This window comes from Mustela nigripes, chromosome 5 (genome assembly GCF_022355385.1).
Source record: "Mustela nigripes isolate SB6536 chromosome 5, MUSNIG.SB6536, whole genome shotgun sequence".
Classification (NCBI taxonomy): Eukaryota; Metazoa; Chordata; class Mammalia; order Carnivora; family Mustelidae; genus Mustela; species Mustela nigripes.
In genome coordinates this window covers 109,669,857-109,690,790 of record NC_081561.1, presented here as the reverse complement: position 1 = coordinate 109,690,790, position 20,934 = coordinate 109,669,857, and the positions used below count along the sequence as shown (strand labels likewise).

The following is a 20,934-nucleotide window of genomic DNA, read 5'->3' as shown; positions in this document are numbered from 1 at the left end:
AGAGCCACATCCTCCTTAATAATTTATGACTCTGAATCCCAGACTACCTTGGTTATGCCTCTCAGCCTTTACACAGTCCCCATCCTGTCAGTCATGTGGTGAAGTGTCCCGGATGACTCTGACTGGAAGCCCCTTTTCACCAGTGTTGTACCCAGGCTCTGGCCTCCGTTGGTTGGTTAGAAGCAGTGGGTCCCCTTGAATCTGACTCTCAATCTGTGCTCTCACACATCCACAGCTCAGCTTCCTCCTGGCCTTCCTACTCTGTCTAAACCTCCCTTCCACGGTCACGATCCATTCTCCGCCCACAGCTGGCACCTGCCTGGACTGCGTTGACCAACCTGTGCCCCTGCACAGGTCGTCCCCCAGCTGTGGCTAGATTCATCTCCCCAGGATTCCTGCTCGGCAGACCCCGGTGGCTCTCGATTGCTGGCCAGCCTCCTCGGTGTGACCTAGGCTGACTGTGCTGCCCGTGCCCCTGCTCACATGTCTACTGTCACCTGTGGCCACCCCAGCACCCCACCGGAGCTGAACTCCTGTCTCACCGCCCAGGGTGCCAGACTTGCTCATGGGTCTGTGTATTTACCTTTTCTCCCACGTGCAGCACTGGTGCCCACACAGTACCTGTCTAATCCTCCCTCGGGCCTCCCCTTCTGTCTTACTTCGTCTGACATAGGTGCCCCTTCCGTCCTTGCCTGTCTCCCCCCCAGTGCGGCTCTTACACGGTGTTGTCATTACCTGTCAACTCGTCTCTGGCCCAACAGCCTAGCACATCCCGGGTGAGGCACCCTTTCTTTCTTATTCGTTGTTTTATCTTCCTAGCACCTAAGACAAGGGAACCATATGGGAGGCAGTCAGTCCATGTTTGTTGAGGGAATAAAGCAAGCTGCACCCTACTACTGCAAAGGTGGTCCCCAGTAGCACCCTGGAGAGGGAGTCCCCAGTCGGTGGGGGGTGATGCCTGGTCTCACTGCCTCCAACTGGATGACCCTGGTTGCTCAGCATGCAAAGCCAACCCAGCTAAGCACTGTCGTAGAACTGGGATTCGCTGGTCTCTACATGAGGCTGCACGCTTGCCATTTTGATGCATTTGCTCCCAGGTCACCGTGGGGTGAAAGGGAACTACAATGACTAGGGAAGGCAGCTCTAAAGCGCTAGTAATTGCTGACAGTTCTTAGAGTCATATGATGATCCAGAACAAACAAGAACAGCCGGAATAGCCTTTCGGGTCTGCATTCAATATAATCAGGTGAAGATTTTTTCTATGTGAGGGGCACCTGGCTGGCTCAGTGGGTTAAAGCCTCTGCCTTCGGCTCTGGTCTTGATCCCGGGGTCCTGGAATGGAGCCCCGCATCGGGCTTTCTGCTCGGTGGTGAGCCTGCTTTCCCCCTCTCTCTGCCTGGCTCTCTGCCCTACTTGTGATCTCTGTCAAATAAATAAATAAAAATCTTTAAAAAAAAAAAAAGATTTTTTCTATGTGATGAACAAATAAGAGGTCCTAAATGCCCTCCCCCAACACACAAAAAAGTACACCATTCAGATTCTACATATATTTTTTGAGGCAATTTGCTTCTCTTTGCCTTGTTCTCTTCCTATGACGTGCCCTACAACCCAACTCTGTATAAGTATCTTGTGTTCTTGTGCTCCCTCTCCTGGTCTTTTCTGTCCTTCGGTAAAGACGGTGTTCCTAGCACTGCACACCCCCCAGGTGGGGGCTTGGCAGGTTCACAAAGAAGCTCAGAGCGCTGCAGGGTTTGTTGTAAGATCCATAGGGGACCAGCAACAGATTCACTTCCTTGTTGTTTGCAGTCCAGCTGGACTACGTGAAAAAGGGCCATCCTGGCACGGAAGAGAAACGTGCCTGGCATCCTTTTTGAGACATGAAATGCTCTCCAGAAAGAAAGAAAAAAAAATTATAATAAAAAGCACTTATAGTACATTTTGGAAAATAGTCCTCCCTGGAGATGCTGGGTACAGATGCTTGGAAGATGTGCCCTATCAGTTAGCTGTGCTAATTACCTAATTATCTGGTCAGGTGCAATAAAAACCCCTTTGACATTCTGTGCCTTCCATATGCAGCTCAAGTGTTCTGGTATCTGCTCCTTGACCGTGGTGAGGGGCGCACCATACTCTCCTCCCATTATGAGTAAGAATGTGGCATGGTCTCCACAGCTGGCTCGGGGGGTGCTTTGTGTCGGGGGCACGAAGCCTGGAACAGGGCAGTGCGAGGTCCTGCCACAGAACTAGCGGGATGACACTCCCTGGAGAGGGCGACGGGACTTCACCTGGCCTCCTTGGTTCCGCCGGAGCAGCTTCTGAGCTCTGACCCTGCCCACTTCTTTCTCCGATTGTGGTCACTTCTGAGACCTTTCATAATTTTACCCGCTTACCTTGTTTTTTTTTCCCCCCATTTGACTTTCTGAAATAGCATCCCGGAGAAGTATGTCATTTCTCCTACTTTAGTGTAAAAGAGGATTTTGATTTTGCTTTTTCTCAAGCCCATCTGGAAGAGCGCACACCCCCAAATCTAAATTTCTGAGATTCTAACTTAACATGCTCGGGAAGAAGCCATTTTGCTCAACCACTTAACATGCCCAGCCTTCGTTTCCAGACCAGCTCCTGTCTTCCTGCTGTCCTGAGGGATGGTGGCTGCGTCCTTTCCTGAAGCCCCATCTGTTTTGCCCTAAGGTTTTCTTCTGTGGACTATCAGCTTCTTCCCAGTGGATCATTTCTTTTTCTCCCATGGTGCTCCCTTTTATGGGGTACATTTGAAGTTTCATTTAGATGGGGTGGTGAGGACTGGTTGGTCTTGGGTAGAGAAGACTGTTAAATCCTAGGTGTTTATGGAAGGTCCTTTGCTAGAAGACCACGAGACTGTAACAGAACCGCAATATCTGGAGGGCAAAGATTGACTCGCAGGGGTCTTGGGCTCTCCTGTCTTCCAGCCTGCTCCCATCCAAGCTTAGTGCCCTTCGACAGCCCATGCTCACCCCTCTTCTCTCAAAGCCTGAGGCACGGGATTCTCAACCGTATAGAGTTTTAACACTTACTTGTTCTCTAGCTGTGGATAGCCCATGGTGAGCTTCTCCACAGTAAACCTATACTGTTTGCTTCTTCCAAATTTACCTCAGTGCCCAACAAGGTAAATGATCAAATGTTTTGGGGTTGCTGATTGAGTAGTATCTTGTTTGTCCGAGAAACATAGTCTGTACACAAAAATGGCTCCAACACTTCTCTGTGATCTAATGATTTACTCTTAAACTTTTTTGAATACTGTTTCATCTCACTGGCATGGAAATGTCACCTTTTGCTCATCCTTTTTCAATGTGTGATGTTGTTGAATTCTACAAAAAGTAACCAACTCAGGGCATCTGGGTGGCTCAGTGGGTTAAAGCCTCTGCCTTCGGCTCAGGTCATGATCCCAGGGTCCTGGGATCGAGCCCCACATCAGGCTTTCTGCTCAGTGGGGAGCCTGCTTCCCCTTCTCTCTCTCTATGCCTGCCTCTTTGCCTAATTCTGATCTCTCCCTCTCTGTCAAATAAATAAATAGAGTCTTTAAAAAAAAAAAAAGCCAGTCACAATGGAACATTTAGATAACAGTGCAAAATAGCTCTTATGTGAGGAAATGCCAGGACTGGGTATCTATAAACAGCAGCTATTGTCCAAGTTGGGCATAGGGTCCAGTTAAATAACCACCTCCTTTGCAAGGGTTTCTTGTGGCCCTTGCATTCCGTATTGATGGACACCCCCGACACCGGTCCAGGTACAGCTGGAATTGGCAAAATGAAATGAAGAAAGCATCTAGGCAGGGAGCACAGCCTGAGCAAATGCTAGAATACAGGAGAAAGGCTGCAGTCTGGCTCAAGAAAACAACTGGAAATGAGATGGCAAAGGGCATCAGTCTGGGGGACACTGGGAAGCCAGAGAAGAGCGTGAAGTTTGCTCTCTAAAGCAGGGACTTGCTGCTTGAAATACAGTCATAGTCTGTGTCGGGAACATTCCCCTAAAGACTGTCCAGGGCAATCCCGAGAGATCATGGAGGTACAGGGGAGAGGAAAAATGGTATCAACAGAGAGAAGGAGAAATGTTTGTTGTTGTTGTTGTTGTTGTTGTTTTGCTTTGAGTCTCGGTACTTTTGCCACAGTGGTGACCTAAAGATTCTTAAGCCTCCTACGCATGTTAAAGAAAGAAATGATGAGGCCATCCAGGCACCTGCTTGCTTCGTTGGGGCTTTCAGAGCTACACCACTCTGGAAGGCTGCTGGCAATGTGTTGTGGATGGGCTCTACATTCCTCCCTCCATGAGCCAAATCGTCCTGAGGCAGTAATGCCAGGAAACTGGAGGGCTTGTTTTCTAGAACGGTTTGCTGGTCAGAAGACTTCCGACTTCAGTGACTAGAGTCCCATCAAAATGCTGGAATACCCCCGGTATTGTAGATGCCTTACCTCACATCTTTAAAGGTGTGCTCGGGAGTGGTTTGATTCACTCAAACCAAGAACGCCTGGTGTTCTGGAGATGTGGTATTTGTCAAAAACCAAGAGTATGTTTTCAGAATGTTTGGATATGTTTATTTTTAGTAGAAAAGGTGTTTTCCTAGTTAGGAGCTGTAAGCAAAGAGGTCTTTCATAACCGTTCCTAGCCGCATTCAAAATAGATGCCCCAGAACAGAATCCACTGCCCCTTCTGGAAGCAACTGTGACTTCTTTCCTTTTCTCGCCATCCCCCAAGTCAGCATGGAAAGTGTGTTTCAGCCCCACAGAGACTGGAAACAACCAACCTGACGTTGGGAATTTCTGGCTCCCCTGCTTCAGCAGCCGGGCTGCCAGAGATGACTCCATTGTCAAAAACAGCACCGTGCCCTCATGCCCCAGCGGTCTGAAGTCTCAAACACACCGCTCGTCTCAGCAATGACCTGCTCCCTGTCCTCTTGGACGTCATTGGCCGGCCTGGCGAGCCTGCGTCCCAGGAAGGGCTGTGGAAGGCTGCAGGGCAAAAGCCCAACCAATTGGCCCAAACCTGCAACCATGGCCACACAGATGGCCTGACTCGGTTCCTCTCTATTCCCTTCCCTTATGACAGGAATCGCCTAGAGAAAAGATGAGAACTCCAGGAGATGGAGGGACAACCCTGATTTCGTGTTCCTATCCAGGATTCTGGGTGTTGTCTCATCCGGTCTCCTCACCCCCAGGCCACAGGGCCCGGGCTTTCTGTCTGCTAGTCCCGACAGCCCCCCGGGACAGCCATTGTGCCAGTCACAGATGGGGGTTTTGTGTTGACAGCGGCCGCTGTTTAAATCCTCACAGAGCACAGATGGCGCCTGCATTGCATCAGCATTAACTCTTCTCTGTTGGCAAAGCCCATGGTAGAAACAGGAGAAGGGAGGAGAAATCAGAGTGTACTGTCCCTTGGGCAAAATGTCTGGTTTCCATATACGCGTTTACCCGGAATTAGTGTTGAGCCTTGGTTAACGCCGTCAGTGTGTCTCAGCTTCTGTTATATGGTGGTTAGTTAAGAAGGACTCAGATGAAGGAAACTAAAGACTACAGAAATGCTATTATTTGCTGTCATATATACCATGCCCATAAGGCAAAATCCACAGCTTTGTTCTTTCCAGGAGCCCCAGTAACCCCCACTTTCCTTGCAAAGGCAATGAGGCAGGCATTGAGAAGATGATATACATCTTTTTAGAATTTTTAATGTTTGCGTCTCAAAAGCCCTTCAAGTATATGATTTCTTCAGCACGTCCTGACTTATTCCTATTTTGCAAAGGCAAGGGGGAAAAGGACAGCAGAGTATCTCCAGCTGTCGGGATCGAATTACCTTCCTGACTAAACACCAGTGGCCCACCCTTGACGTCGCCAGGTCCTCATGGCTATTGGCGTATTAGTGGAGCATAAACCCACTTGCGCCAGAGGTCAGCTAGAAAATAACATTTCCACAAGAGACATGTGATCTGTCACTTCTTCCGTTTTGATTTCTGATGGAAAATATGACTTCAGTTCTTGAAGAAAAAAAATCCCTAACCGGGCATGACAGATGTCTTCAAATACGTGATGGACTGTCATGTGAAGGAAGGATTCAAATTGCCTGCTTGCCCCGGTGGGCATTACTAGGGTTAGCTCAATTCAGTTCAACTAATTGTTATAAAGAACCTGCAGTGCACAGGGCTCATGCTTTAAACTAAAAGTGGTCAGAGAAGGAGGGAGATGAATATCCTGCTAACCTCATGACATCAGTTATCGCGGAAGCAAGCAGGTTTGACATTGATGTAAAAGTGTGAAGTATTAGGTGAATCATTGGCTAGACCAAGGAGAAGGGAAAGAGAGAAGCAATACTTATAGTCTCCAGTGTCTATCCATCAATGGGTGAAGCAGGAGTAATTAAAAAATTGAATTGGAAATTACTGCCAGGGTGATAAATAGAATTTCTTAGTAACCTAATGAGCAAGAGGACATCACGCTGAAATATGGCTCTGAGATGGAACTCCATATTTACAAAATTAGAGCAAAGGAGAAGCATGAGGCAGAACTTCAACTATAGGAATAGCTCCCAGAATTCTCTTCAACCAAGAAAAGAATACCTGAGTAGTTACTGATTTGCCTCTACTAGCAGTTTCACCTTTAAGAAGGTAGAGAGTACAAGAGTAGAATTGCTATTTTGTTCCTAATACTGACTAACTAAAAGGAATTGATAGGAGTCAGTCCTCCCCACATGAGAGGATCCTTAGAAGAAAGAGATTGTCATCTTAGAGAAAGTGATCGTCAAAGAGGACATTTTGTACAGTCTGAAATATTTCAACACCTTTTTGTATTACAATAAAAAGAAAACCAACATGAAATTGACCATCTTAACCAATTTTAACTGATCTCTACTGATGTCCATCAAACATTCATCTTACCTAAAAAATGTTCACATTGTTATGAAACAGGATCTCCAGAATTCTTATCATCTTGCAAATCCGAAACTCTGCACCCATTAAACAACAATTCCCCTTTTGTTCTTGACCCCAGCCCCGGTAACCACCATTCTATTTTCTATATCTATGAATATGAATCTATATTTTCTATATCTATGAATACCTCAGACACCGTATAAAAGAGGAATCATATAGTATTTGTCTTTTTGTGACTGGCTCGTTTTACTTAGCATAATGACCTCAAGATTTACTCACGTTGTAGTATATAATAGAATTTCTTCCCTTTTTAAAACTACACAATATTCCATTGTCTTTGTATACCATTTTGTTTTTCCATTCATCCACCAATGGACATGTGGGTTTAAGCAGACAAGGAAAATAAATGAATGGTTCTGTTTAGGGCAAGAAGGCAAGTCAACCAACAGCTGGTCTTGGGGCTGACGAAAGGATAGCAGAATCCACAGTTACCTCCATATTGTGTTTCAAGGAGACTGTCTATTAGATAGAAAAGTAAGAAGAATTTGGAGAAGGGAATGTAAACGCCAGGTAAATGAACACTAAGAAAATACCCAAGTTCCCAATGTTGATGAAGTAAACCCCCCAAACTACAGGGAAAAAAACTAGACATGATTATGGAACATCTTGTTATGGTCAAAATCTTGGAAGAATTTCAGAACCTAGGAAAGCATCAGAAGTCTAGATGGAAATCAGAAAATTACATAATTTTTTTTAAAAAAGGAAGAAAGCAGATCTTTAAAAAAATTGACTGAAGAACAATTTGTATAATGGGAATGATTTGTCTGGACAATAAATCTGAATATCGACACAAGCATATACCCTTGGGTCAAAAAAATCAATTTTGCAAGATTAAGATGGACACATGGCTTATCAGTAACACATGCTGAAAAAAACTTCAGAGATGTTCACTGATGGCACCATAAGTATTCAATGACAATGAAATACTTAGTTGGTATTCCTAGAAAATAGGATCTCAACTGAGGAGGTGATAGTTCTGTCCTCCATGCCAGTGACTGGAATATTTACTCAGACCAGATACCCTGCTAGGGATGCAGTAAAACTCAGGGTCATTCTAAAGAGAGCAGTGAGGAAGGTGTAAGGGCTCATAAATGGTTAGGTTACCAGGGTGGGAATTTTGGTTTGATATGAAGAACTTAGAGGGCTCTGATGAGGGACTCAACTTCTCACACCTGGAAGACTTAAAAAATGTTTTGTGTTTTCTGGTTGAAGATCAAGTGGTTGATGGTTGGTTTGAAATGACTAAAAAGGTTGAGGAGGTAAAACCAAACCTTGACTCAAGAGAATTCTGGTCTAGGAAGATCATTGGTTTCCTGAATGGGGAAAGGGTCATTTAAAATGGAAATTAGGTAATTTTTTAAAATCTTCTTTTAAAAAATAATTTTCAGTTGGAGGCGGTTTTTCAAATGAAACTATAAACCTAGATGCAGGTTTTACTACTTCATTTCCAGTGAGTGGGATGCTTTTCACTTTCATTTTACACTGAAAAATGTAAAAAGTTACTACTATTTAATACCTATTTTAGGATCGACACCTATACTGAAATTAGATTTTTTAAAATTATTCCATGAACTTCATTATGTAATCTTTCAGAAGGGAGACTTCCTGTTTTCATTTATACCTTTAGAGTAAATATGAATACATTATCTTATATGTATGTCATATATAAATTTTGCCTGTCTCTTACATGAGAAAGATAACCATACCTGATTGAGAAAAAAGCAGGAGAGTTGAACTCAACGGTCAGAATAATTGAGTTAAACCCTGGTTGACCAGCTGTGTGACTTTGGGAAAATCCCTTCACCTTTCTGGACTTTCTGGGCTTCACCTTTTTTGGCTTCCTTGTCTGTAAAGTGGATGAGGATTGAGTCAGGGAAACAGAAACAATGCCAGGTGTTTCAAACAGAGGGGATATAAAACAAGGAATTGGTTACACAGGTGTTGGAAAACTGGAAGAACAGAAAGGGGAAGCAGCATCAGCTCAGTGACTCAGGCGCCTAGGTGGCTCAGTCGGTTAAGAGTCTGCCTTCAGCTTGGGTCATGATCTTAGGGTCCTAGGGTGGAGCCCTGCATCAGACTCCCTGCCCAGTGGGGAGCCTGCTTTTCCCTCTCCTGTTCCCTCTGCCGTTGCTCCTGTCTCTCTCCCTCTCTCATAAATAATCTTTTTTTAAAAAAATGAACTCAGTGATTAGTGATTATAGGAAGCAGCTACCACTCCTAGGGCCAGAGAGGAAACAAGGAGCCTAGAGAAGGAGCTGATACCTGTACCTGTGAAGGAGACAGCCCTTGGCCAAAAACTCCAGCACGGAGTCAAGGATGTAGCCTTCCCCAGAACACACAGCCAGGGAAGGAAAAGAAAGAGAAGAAACAAAGAACCCCATCTTTCCTCTCACTTTCTGATATCCCACCAGTGCCCCCTATCGGTAGAATCTAATAATGTCAACCAGCAAAGAAGCCTGAGAAATGTACTCTGCCAGCATTACAAAAGGGAACAGAAAAAAGAATTGGCATAAAGCCAAGAGACAATAGTCAAGACGTAGTATATGAGGTTATAATGTCAGACCAAAGTAAATTAAGTTATAGAAGTCAAAGTTAGTGGTTGGTCAGAATTATTTATATTTCCCCTGTTTGTATTAAAGTAATGTTACTTTAGGACACAGATGGAGTTAGATGGATGGAAAGATAAAGACAGACACTGATAAATAAATTTAGTTCTGAGCTGAATAACTTCTGAATAAGTTTCATGAAAGTTTTTCTAATTAAAAAAAAAAGTTTATATTTAGGGGTGCCTAGGTGGTTCAGTGTGTTAAGCATCTACCTTCGACTCAGGTCATGGTTGCTGAGTCCCAAGGATCAAGCTCTGCATTGGGCTCCCTGCTCAGCAGGGAGTCTGCTTCTCCCTCTGCCCCTCCCCCTGCTCGTGCTCTCTCTCTCTTACTCTCTCTCACAAATAAATTAACGAAATCTTAAAAAAAAAAAAAAAACAAGTTTCTGTTTAGTTCATGACTTAGGAACAACTACAAGATATATGTTTTCGCAAACCCTTGTGACAGGAATAGTTACAGTGAAAATGTGACTTATTGTGGGATCCTTCCTCAAGAGTTCCCAGGAATTAATTTCAGGGAGTCAGAGTCCATGAACAGACTCCATTCTGAGATCATGACTCTTCGTTATGGGGAAACCTAGAGTCTCATATGAGTCAACTCAAGTCAGGTCTTTGTTCACTGAACCTACCTGATTTTCCTTTATTATTTTTTTTTCTGATTTTCCTTTTTAAAACAACCAAAAAGTACCTTAGTAGGCAGACCATGTATTTCCAGGATACTCCTGGCCCTGCTGGGGACCACTGACCTGTGCTGCCGATCCCAGTAGCCATGCCAGCTAGTCTTTGGAGTTTTAGTGTAATGGAGTTCCACTGTTTGGATGTCGTCAGCCCCACTAAAATCAGGGAGCCTGTCTCAACTGCAGGGGAGAGGGCCTGTGCATTCATGCATGCCTGTGTGTGTGTGTCTTGACAGGCTATAGTCATAGACACACAAGCTGTTCAGGGCTCCATGGTCGGAAGGACCCTGTACTTAGTTTAATGTTCGGCTATTCCTGGAAATCACGTAACTACTTTGGGGGGGGGGGAGGCAGTTGTGAATCGAAGGCCCAGAAAGGGTCTTACAGATAAAGTGGCATTGGAGGAAGAGCCAGAAGGAGAAGGGAGTGAGATTTGCCATTGTTTGACTTATTCTGATGAACTTCAGCTCAGCCTTCAACATTCAAGGCAAAGGGACCTTTTCCAGAAAGGCTTCCACTAATGCTCTGAGCAGTTACTGCCGCCTGCTTTGGTCCTCCCTTAGGACCCTTTAAATACCTGTTCCACACTTAGATTACATTATAGACCTTTGTATTAAACATCTGTCTCCCTGCTCGCCCTCTTAGCTCCTTGGAGAAAGCAACTATTTGTATTCATTTTTTTTTTAAATAATCGTAACAGTAATTGTTGTTACTCAATGCCAAACCCTGTTCTAAAGGTTTTACCACAAGATGGGCACTGTTGGTATCCCTGTCTTATAGCTGGAGAAACTGAAGGACAGAAAGGTTAAGTAACCCGCCCAAGTTCCCAAGCAGGTACACAATAGAGCTGGGATTTGAATCCTAGAAAACTGGTTCCTTCAGTTCTCACACAGTGTGCAACAAGTGCCCAGTAATGGTTGGTGAGTGAATGAACGAGTGAATGAATGAATGAAAAAAAGGTAAAGAAAAATATTGAATAAATGTTCAGGTAGAGAATCTCAAGGGGCAGATTTACAAATAGGAGAGCATCTCTATGTTGTGGCTGCAGACCCAAAATCAAGCCTGCAAGGGAGAGGAAAGACAATTTTATGCTTTCAAGCCACATTTACTAGCATAGATAATTACTTTCTTTCGGGGGAAAAAAAAAACACTATATAAAATTACATGCTTCTATGTATAAATCAACTGAAATGTTTATTTTTGTTTTTACAAAAAATGGAAATGGAAAAAAGATTGGTTTCTCTGGTTCTATCTTTAGCTAAATTAATACTAAAATGACCAGAAGCTTTGTTGAAAGAGTGAAGTTCATTAATTTAACAAATACAAATACACCCAGATATAAGTATAATATTCTTGTATAACATACTGCTTTGGGGAGAAAAACATGATAATACAGATTATTGATTATAGAAAATTAAGATTAGGGGCACCTGGGTGGCTCAGTCACTTAAATGTCTGCCCTGAGCTAGGGTCATGATTGTGGGGTCCTGGGATTGAGACCATCATCGTGTTCCCTGCACAGGAGGTGCTCTTCTACCTCTGCGTGCTGCTCCCCCTGCCTGTGTGCTCTCTCTCTCTGTGCCAAATAAATAAATAAAATCTTTTTTTTTTTTTAATTAAGATTAGAAGTGACACCTCATCACCAAATCAGTCTCCCTCCTGCAGAATGGAATGCAGTGCTGTGTGGGGGTGGAAAGGAAGAGTGAGTTGTCCCCAAAGTTGTTTTCTTTGACAAGTGCCTTGCTGTGCAAAGAGTTCGGAGGGATGGCCATGGCTCAGTGTAGTAAAAAGCCCATCCAGCATAGCTTTGTTCCTGTCATCTCCCCAGCCCCTGCAAGTATATAAGAGATCCGTCTTTATCGGGGAAGCATGCATGACGTGGCTTGTAAGGCCACAGTTCAGCAGCCTTGAGAAGTGTGCCATCCCTCCCCTAGAAAACAGTCCCGGGATCTCCCCATTCATCTGGTCCACCCTCTGAGGAGGAGCTCAGTGCTACAACCGCGTGTAAATACTGCCAGAACCAACGGAAAAGACCTTAATCACGCGGCTTGAGTAGAGAACGCTGCTGCAAGTCTCCTAAAAACTCCCAAGCCCTGTTTTCAGTAGCCACTGAAGCCCACTGCCTGATCCCTGTAATGATCCAGAGCGATGGAAACTGTTAGATGTTTCCTTTCAGGATCTCTGTCCAGCAGGAAGCCGGGTAACTCCGGAGAGGGAGCTTTGCAAGCAGCACCTCAACATGCCCTATGCCCGCTGAGTTTTCCTCGGTTCATCCTCCTTCCACCAACAGCATGGAGAGGGTACATCAGAACCCATGGAACAAAAGGCTAAGGGTCATAGTTTCAGTGGGTCATATTTGCAACCCATTATCCTCAGGTGGCCTCACACCACGGTACACGAGTTCAGTAGTTTGACCTTGTTTCTTTCAGACCTGAACCTCCACGGTCAAGGCCACTTGCCTTGTGTGTGCCAACTACTGGAGAAGGTCATCACCTGCTTGGGAGCAACCAGAGGGCAAGAGAGATAGCTTGCTTCCCTTAGAGCAGTGGCGCACGGCTCCATTACCATCAGCGAAATGGAACTGGTTTGCTATTTCTAGCCACTTCATTCCACTTTAACTTTATGATCATTACCTTTTTAAATAACATTTTTATGGGTCGTTAGTTTTATGTGTGCGTCTCCACTTCCCATCCCTTCTTATTTTTCCCATTATCAGAGCCTTACTCGTTAAAAACAGAAAGTAAATAACAATGCAGCCTTGTGATCGCGGTTTCATAAACATACAGCTTTCCCTTGGTACCTGGATGTTTGCTTTCTGAGTACAGTGAGTGAGTTTAAATGATTCCTAAAAATGGAAAGTCAGTGCAAGCTACCGAGATGAATCCTAAAACCAGTATTTAGAAAGCATCTACCTGATTTGACATGGCCTGCAGGTGTGATGGGCACTTGCTTTCTGTTTTGTGTATTTGGAGTTAACACAGCTGGCCTAAAGCGTACCAGAGATGGGTTCCTCGGAGGGACACAGAGTGGTTCAGAAGGTACCCATTAGATCAGAGCAGCTCTTGACCCACAGTGAACACAGAGCGATTTCACTGCACTCCAGGTCCTGTTGATGAGGGTTTAAGACCTCAGCAGTCACCTTCTCTCCTGAACTGGGAGGGATTTCTCAGCTGACAACTGATCATATAATCTTGTGATAGCTTTCCCATTGTTGACTGATGTTGTAACTTGATAATTAACTTTCCATTGTTAAGGTGTATCTACAAAGCTGCATTGTAGGTTTCTTGGGCACAGGGCCTAGTCTTGTACTTATCCGTTCCGTTCCTCATAGCGCATCGGTTGGAATCCCAGCTCTACGACCTTGAACGAATTCCTTCACCTCCCTCCTTCTGTTTCCTTGTCTCCAAAACAGAGGCAGTCATACCTTCTTGGCAGTGCGTTATGAGAACAAGCTAGCGTGACGCTGGGCACCAGGAGCACTTGGTAGATGGTAACTAGACAAAGCCTGGCACACAGAAGCTGAGCAAAATTTAGCAGAACGGAATGTGACAAAGCAGGATTTAAACTCGTGTGAGGGGAGAGCTAGTTACGGACTCTTGAAATTTCATGTTGAGGACACCACTGCCTCTGACCTTGAATTTGAATGAGAGTTTACAATCCTGGTTTTAATCATGACTCTTTTATGACCATAGGATGATCCTTCCAAGCTTATCATGTCTCCTTGGCCCAAAAGGACTAGTGATGTGACCTGGGATGTAGAGACCATGCTCATTGGCACCATCAGTCCCACTCACACTTACGCACCCACTTGTCCTGCTTGGAGAGGCCTCTTCTCCAGCTCCTTGGAGCCATGTGTCGGTGGCAATACCCATGACTAATCTAATCATCCCCGGGGGTGTTCCCGGTTTCTCTAGGAATTTTCTTTAAAAGCAGCCATAGTGGGGAACAGTGGCAGGACTTACTGAGACCAACGGCATCAAAATAAAAACAGAATGCCCATAAGGGAGGACTGTTTAAAAAAACATAAATAACACTGAGGTGAGTTTTCCCCACTTCCCATATACTGAGCACACGTACGCAAACCTGAGATGTGTGTTTCCATTCAGCAAATGGCAAATTGCCTGGGAGCGGAGCAGAAAATGCTTCCTTATGGAGGGGTCAGCTGTGCCTCGATTTGGCCATCCTTCTCTTTGTGGCGAAGTCACATTACAGCGAAGAAATGGGTCATGTGACATTCCCATCGCGTCCTTTGGTCACTTGGAAATGGGTACTTCCTTGCTTTGCACTTCCTCGGAAAGGTTCCTGGGGGGAGAGTACCTAAAACAGATACAGTAGATACTGCATTTGCTGAGTCTATTACCATGTCAGCTTAGTAGGACACAAAGGTAGGTCAGATGAGCTCCCTTTCAATAGTGAGACAAATAAGGACTGTCCACTGCCCTGACTGGTTGGTTGGTGTGGATTAGTGGTCTTCGCAGTGACTTGCTCCAAAAGTCATTCGAGGTGATAGTCACCGAACAGACCGTCTTGTTACTTTCAGAACACTGCAGTTGTATGCGAGGAGCGCAAGTGGGCTTCTGACATCTCAGTACCACACAGGCTTTTGTCAGGTGTGTGCCGCGTTAGAGACCCTAATCAGATGCAGAGTTATAAAGAGAAATGAAGCCGTTCGTGATCTGAAGGAGCTTGCTGTCTAGCGGTAGAAACAGACCCAATTAAGTGTAATAAAAGTGAGACGGCAGTGATTGCCCTTGTGGAGCTATAATGTGAGTCTGGCGGTCATGTTTTTCTGTTGTGTTCTTTTTTTAACCCAATATCTTGGGACTCATTATCTGACAGAGGTGGGGTTTTTTTTTTTTTTTAATTTGGAATTTTATTTAAAGTCCTTCCGAAATACGAACCAATTAAAATCCATTCAGTTATATATCCAGGAAATTTCCCTTACTGGAAAGAATGCCGCATATAAAAATTGGTGCTGCTCTGAACAATCCAGGGCATTTTCCTCACACTAGCAATGGGGCTAAGAGGCCGGTATTGTATGTTGTAAGAGGTTGGGAGACCGCTCTGGGATAAGGCAGTGTCCAAGTTGAATCATGGGCAAGGGATAGAAGTTCCTACGAGAGTTTGGCTGTGTGTGCCGCTGTGAATTCATGTGAAAGTCAGCTGCAGAACTGGCCAGCTCACCTTGCTCTACACCTATGCCTTTAGCAGATATTTTGTAATAACTGCTCCTAGAGCTTCCAGCAAGGACCCCATGGTGGCTGCTTTCATTCAGTTTCTACCCATACTCCGCAGATCTGCCTTCCCTTTCGAAGGGGTCAGTGGTGTTTGCAAGAACCTAGAAGATGCATGTAGGTTTCCATATAGGGTGAGGAAGCCTGCCCTGAACCCCAGCAAGTTTAATCCACTTCCATCTGAGAGAACAGTTGGCCTTAGGCAAGGCATCTCTTATTGTCTAAGTCACCCTCTGCGTGCATGGGGGTGTGTGCGGACACAAAGCCGTGCATAAATAGCACATTTTCAATCGATAAAATGTGAAGCGTGAGGAGCACATGACAGTAGCAGTCTGAGTCTCTGAAGATTTAGCAGGAAAGAAGGCAGCTGCATGGCAAAGCCCTTGCTCATAATTAGGGAAGGAACAGCCTGTGTCCAGGGCGGCTCAGCAGCTTCAACCATTTAAATGGCAGTCGGCCTGTTTAGTTCTGGAACCCCCGTTCTTTCTGGGCCAGCAGTTGATTTCGGGGTTGAGAATACTGCTCTGGATTATTGTCCTCTCTGAGGTATCCCTGTAAGATCAGGTAGGATGTGAGGACTGAAAAGTCCCATCTGGAAACCATGATGAATGAGAAACACAGCAGTTGCTTCCATGTCATTCTTTAACTTGTTAAGTGAAGGAAAACGGTTTTCCGACCCCTGCGGACTTTCAGGTTTTAACAGGCCATATTGCCAGGTTCGCAGTGGACAAGAAAAAACAGAACGCTTTCTTTGGCTCGAGCGAGCCTCAAGTGTCACGCCTCTCCTTACGAGAAGGGCTCTCCACGGGTGTGACTGGGAGAGGAGTTAACAGGCTTCCCATTGTTACCAGGTATTTTTGCCAGGATATTTCATTAGCGTCAACCCTGAGCCGGTTGTCACCTTGCGGAGCCACTGGACCCCGGTGATTTTCAGTGCCGTGTGCGGGGCGATGGAGTGCGGAGGCACGCACGAGACAGGCACTAATTACTGGAAGCGGAATCACTGCTGACCCAGTGCGGGATTAACTGCTCCTTTGCAGTCTTTATTCTGGGACATTAGCACTGTCTGGTTATCCCGCTTCAGTTGAGGGATTCGGGACAATAGCCATGCTGATGGTAGTAACGTCGGCAATTTCCCTGTTTGTTTTGCAGGTCACGGCCAGGGGCTTTGGGCCTCTGTTACAGTTTGCCTACACCGCCAAGCTGTTACTCAGCAGAGAAAACATCCGCGAGGTCATCCGCTGTGCCGAGTTCCTGCGCATGCATAACCTGGAGGACTCCTGCTTCAGCTTCCTGCAGACGCAGCTCCTGAACAGCGAGGATGGCCTGTTCGTGTGCCGGAAGGACGCTGCGTGCCCGCGCCCACCCGAGGACCGCGAGGACTCCGCGGGAGAGGAGGAGGAGGAAGAGGAGGAGACCATGGACTCCGAGACGGCCAAGATGGCCTGCCCCCGGGACCAGATGCTTCCAGAGCCCATCAGCTTTGAGGCCACCACCATCCCCGCAGCCGAGAAGGACGAAGCGCTGCTGCCCGAGTCCGATGTGCCGGCCGACACCAAGGAGAGCTCCGAGAAGGACGCGCTGACGCAGTACCCCAGATACAAGAAGTACCAGCTTGCATGTACCAAGAATGTCTATAACGCATCGTCACACAGTACCTCAGGTTTTGCAAGCACATTCGGTGAAGAGAACTCGAGCAACAGCCTCAAGCCGGGGCTTGCCGTGGGGCAGATTAAAAGTGAGCCGCCCAGTGAAGAGAACGAGGAGGAGAGCATCACGCTCTGCCTGTCCGGAGACGAGCCGGACAGCAAGGACAGAGCCGGGGACCTCGAAATGGACCGGAAACAGCCCAGCCCCGCCCCCGGCCCCGCCCCCGCCGCCGGGGCCACCTGCCTGGAGAGATCCAGGAGCGTGTCCTCCCCCTCCTGTTTAAGGTCTCTGTTCAGCATAAAAAATAGTGTGGAGCTGTCTGGCTTGCCCAGTACCTCTCAGCAGCACTTTGCCAGGAGTTCGGCGTGCCCTTTTGACAAGGGGATCACTCAGGGTGACCTTAAAACTGACTATGCCCCTTTCCCGGGGAATTACGGACAGCCTCACCTGGGCCAGAAGGACGTGTCCAACTTCACCATGGGGTCGCCCCTCAAGGGCCCTGGGTTGGAGGCTCTCTGTAAACAGGAAGGAGAGCTGGACCGGAGAAGTGTGATCTTCTCCTCGAGCGCTTGTGACCAAGTGAGCACTGCGGTGCATTCGTATTCTGGGGTAAGCAGTTTGGACAAAGACCTCTCCGAGCCGGTGCCAAAGGGTCTGTGGGTGGGGGCTGGCCAGTCCCTCCCCAGCTCACAGGCCTACTCCCACGGTGGGCTGATGGCTGACCATTTGCCGGGAAGGATACGGCCCAACACTAGCTGCCCGGTGCCAATCAAAGTCTGCCCTCGCTCGCCCCCCTTGGAGACCAGGACCAGGACTTCCAGCTCATGCTCCTCCTATTCCTACGCAGAGGACGGGAGCGGGGGCTCGCCCTGCAGCCTCCCTCTCTGCGAGTTCTCCTCCTCGCCCTGTTCCCAGGGAGCCAGATTCCTAGCCACAGAACATCAGGAACCAGGCCTGATGGGAGATGGAATGTACAACCAAGTCCGACCCCAAATTAAATGTGAGCAGTCTTATGGAACCAACTCCAGCGACGAATCCGGATCGTTCTCGGAAGCAGACAGTGAGTCGTGTCCCGTGCAGGACAGGGGCCAGGAGGTAGGGAACCCGCATGAATTCAAGCATGTGATCCACTCTTGTGGTCCTTTATCTGGACTCTACCTGCTGCCCCACCGCTCCCAGATTCAAGGTTCCAGGAATGGGACTGCCTTCCCATCCACAGAGGCAGGATGTTTCAGTTGTTCCAAATTAGCCACTTTTGTGCTAGAAGGCACTTGAAGTTTGATCTAGGTTTTGGTACTCAACAAGCAGAGGCAAGCTGCTTACTATAAAACATTCAGTCCAATGAATGAAGGGTGTGTTGGGTCGGGTACCTCAGCTCTCCACCTTTCTCCTCCCTTTCTCCTTCTCCACCTGCTTTGAAAGGGTGCTGTACTCATCACCCTCCAGGGTGAAAGAAAACGGAGAATCACTTTCAAAATTGATTGATTGACACTAGACAAACCCACAATAGCAGTGTGCTGGTGCAGCACCCCTTAAGGTTTCCTTGTCAGCAGGAGTCCCCGGGGCCATCCCTTGTCCATGGCAGTGCAGGCCACAAACCGCTCCCCCTCCATCACGGTCCCAGGACCCTGCAGAAGCACCCTGGTCAGGCGTACCTAACTATGCAGTGGATCGTTTCCCGAGCTCCCTACTAATGATGAGAGGAGGAGTGGGGGTGAGTAGCTGTTTCTGCTCAGCCTGAAAGCAAAGTAACTTCTCATGCTCTATATCCCTCATACCAATGCTGGGAGACGGAGCGGGAACCCACCAACCACATTTTGAGCAACACTCCCATGGCTGAGGAGAGAGAATAGACACCCCCTCCGCTTCCCTTTCCCCGCTGTAACATGAAAGACCCCTGCAAAGATCTGAGGGAATCTTGTGTCATGATCTGGTGTTGTCTGGCTGATTGACAAGGAGCCAACCTGAGATTGCCACCCGGGTCTCAGGCCCGCCTCGGGAGCAGCGGGAGCAGACGCGGCGAGAGGCCCCTGCTCAGAGCTGCTTACCTGAAAACCGCAGGAGGAGAGAAGCCCAGCCCTCACTAGGCCAGCGCCCTCCATCCGCTTCCACTCAGCCAGGACCTCGGCCCCTAGTAAAGCGGGGACGGTAACCCAACCAGACGGTAGAAATGCCGCACGGGGTTACGTGCCTTTTCACAGAGCCACGTGCAGGGGATTCAGCCTCTGTGAGATTGGCAAGAAGCACATGAGGTTTGAGTTAGGGCGTGTTTTGAAAGTAGATCCCAAAGCTCCCTGTGCCAACTGCAGAGATGCCCCGTGGTCATTTCCTGGTGTTGCTAGCGAGCCGCTCGGGCTGGTCTGTGACTGCCTGGGGGAAAATGGAGAGGACAGCCACATACTGGAAGGATTTCATGTAGCTCAAAGAAATTATAAAGGAAATTTGAAGGGGAACTCTTCCTGTCTGAGTACACCCTGTCCCCTCGGGTTTGGGTTGTGCCTAGTGCCCCAGGCAGGTGGCATCTGTGCCCCCGAGCTGAGAGGACTTTTTGTGAAAACAGTGAAACCTTGTGCTCTCTCTTTCCTCACTCGTTTCCCTTCCTCTCATCATAACTAAGGTGAGGTTTTCTTTTTTTTTTTCCCTGATATTGTTCCTAAGCACCCCTGATGCAGAAACCTAGTTCTTGGGTCAAGTTCATCAGCGTAATGATTTATCTTGCCGAGGAGTGGTGTCTGGAGAAAAGGACAAATGTCTTTGTCTTTGTTTCTACCCTAAGAGGAGCCTCCCACCAGTAAGCTGAAGGGGTTGTATTGTCATGACATTTGCATATGTTCAAGGAACTGTCAGTTTCTGATCATCTCCTTTTATCTCTCTTATATCCCAAAAGAGAGTTTAAAGTCACTCTCTTCAAATGAAATGCCACCAACAAGAACATGTGTGTTTTTCCTGGGGGTTTGGGCAACGTCACTTGTCTACCTTTAGAACGTCTCAATTCTAAACAAACCAGTCAAAAGGAAACTTCATTCAACCTATAAAAAATTTCATGAAAAATACCAGTGCTTTAAAAATATTTTTACTTTAGGGGGGCTTGGGTGGCTCAGTGGGCTGGGCCTCTGCCTTCAGCTCAGGTCATGATCCCAGGGTCCTGGTATTGAGCCCCGCGTCGGGCTCTCTGCTCAGCAGGGAGCCTGCTTCCCCTCCTCTCTCTTTCTCTCTGCCTGCCTCTCTGCCTACTTATGATCTCTCTCTCTCTGTCAAATAAATAAATATAAATCTTTTAAAAATTTTTTTTAAAAAATAAAAATATAAAAATATTTTTACTTAAACTTAAACAAAATAAATAAATAAAAATATTTTTAACTTAAAAAAATGCTCTTTGCATTTCTAAACACTGAAAGCAGGGACCTTTACCAGAGCTCTATACTGTTTCAAGAATCACATTTAGCCCCCCGCGGAAGGGCATTTTGGACAGGGTTGTTAGAATAAAGGTAAACTTCTTCCCAGTTTGACATTTTAGTTTTCCTAGAGTAGAGATTAGGTCTCAGAGACCCAGCATGACTGTTCCTCTTTGGGTTAATAATTTGCTTCCAGGCATTTCTTTGACCCCAGGGGAAGTATGGTCCCCAGTAATAACACTGAAGGCAAATCCTTTATTCACAAAGTGAACTGTGCCTTGTTTTCCTGAACTGGTCCAGAAAAGGCCAACCTCTGCTGGTCTGAGTCCTGCCCTGATCTGCTCTTCGGAGAAGGCCAGGTGACTCCCCTTCTGCATGAAGCCGAAGGAGACACTGGAGTCAGAAACCAGAGTTCTCCCCTCCG

General features: G+C 46.7%; 1 protein-coding gene across 3 annotated transcripts in view; it reads left to right on the top strand.

The window, feature by feature from the left end:
* BACH2 (BTB domain and CNC homolog 2) overlaps nt 1-20,934 on the top strand; it is a 357,131-nt gene that overhangs the window by 322,998 nt on the left and 13,199 nt on the right. For all 3 annotated transcript variants that reach the window (XM_059401068.1, XM_059401070.1, XM_059401069.1), the window contains one exon: nt 16,618-18,210. In XM_059401068.1, the coding sequence (XP_059257051.1) occupies nt 16,618-18,210 (1,593 nt within the window). The remainder of the gene's footprint in view (nt 1-16,617; nt 18,211-20,934) is intronic.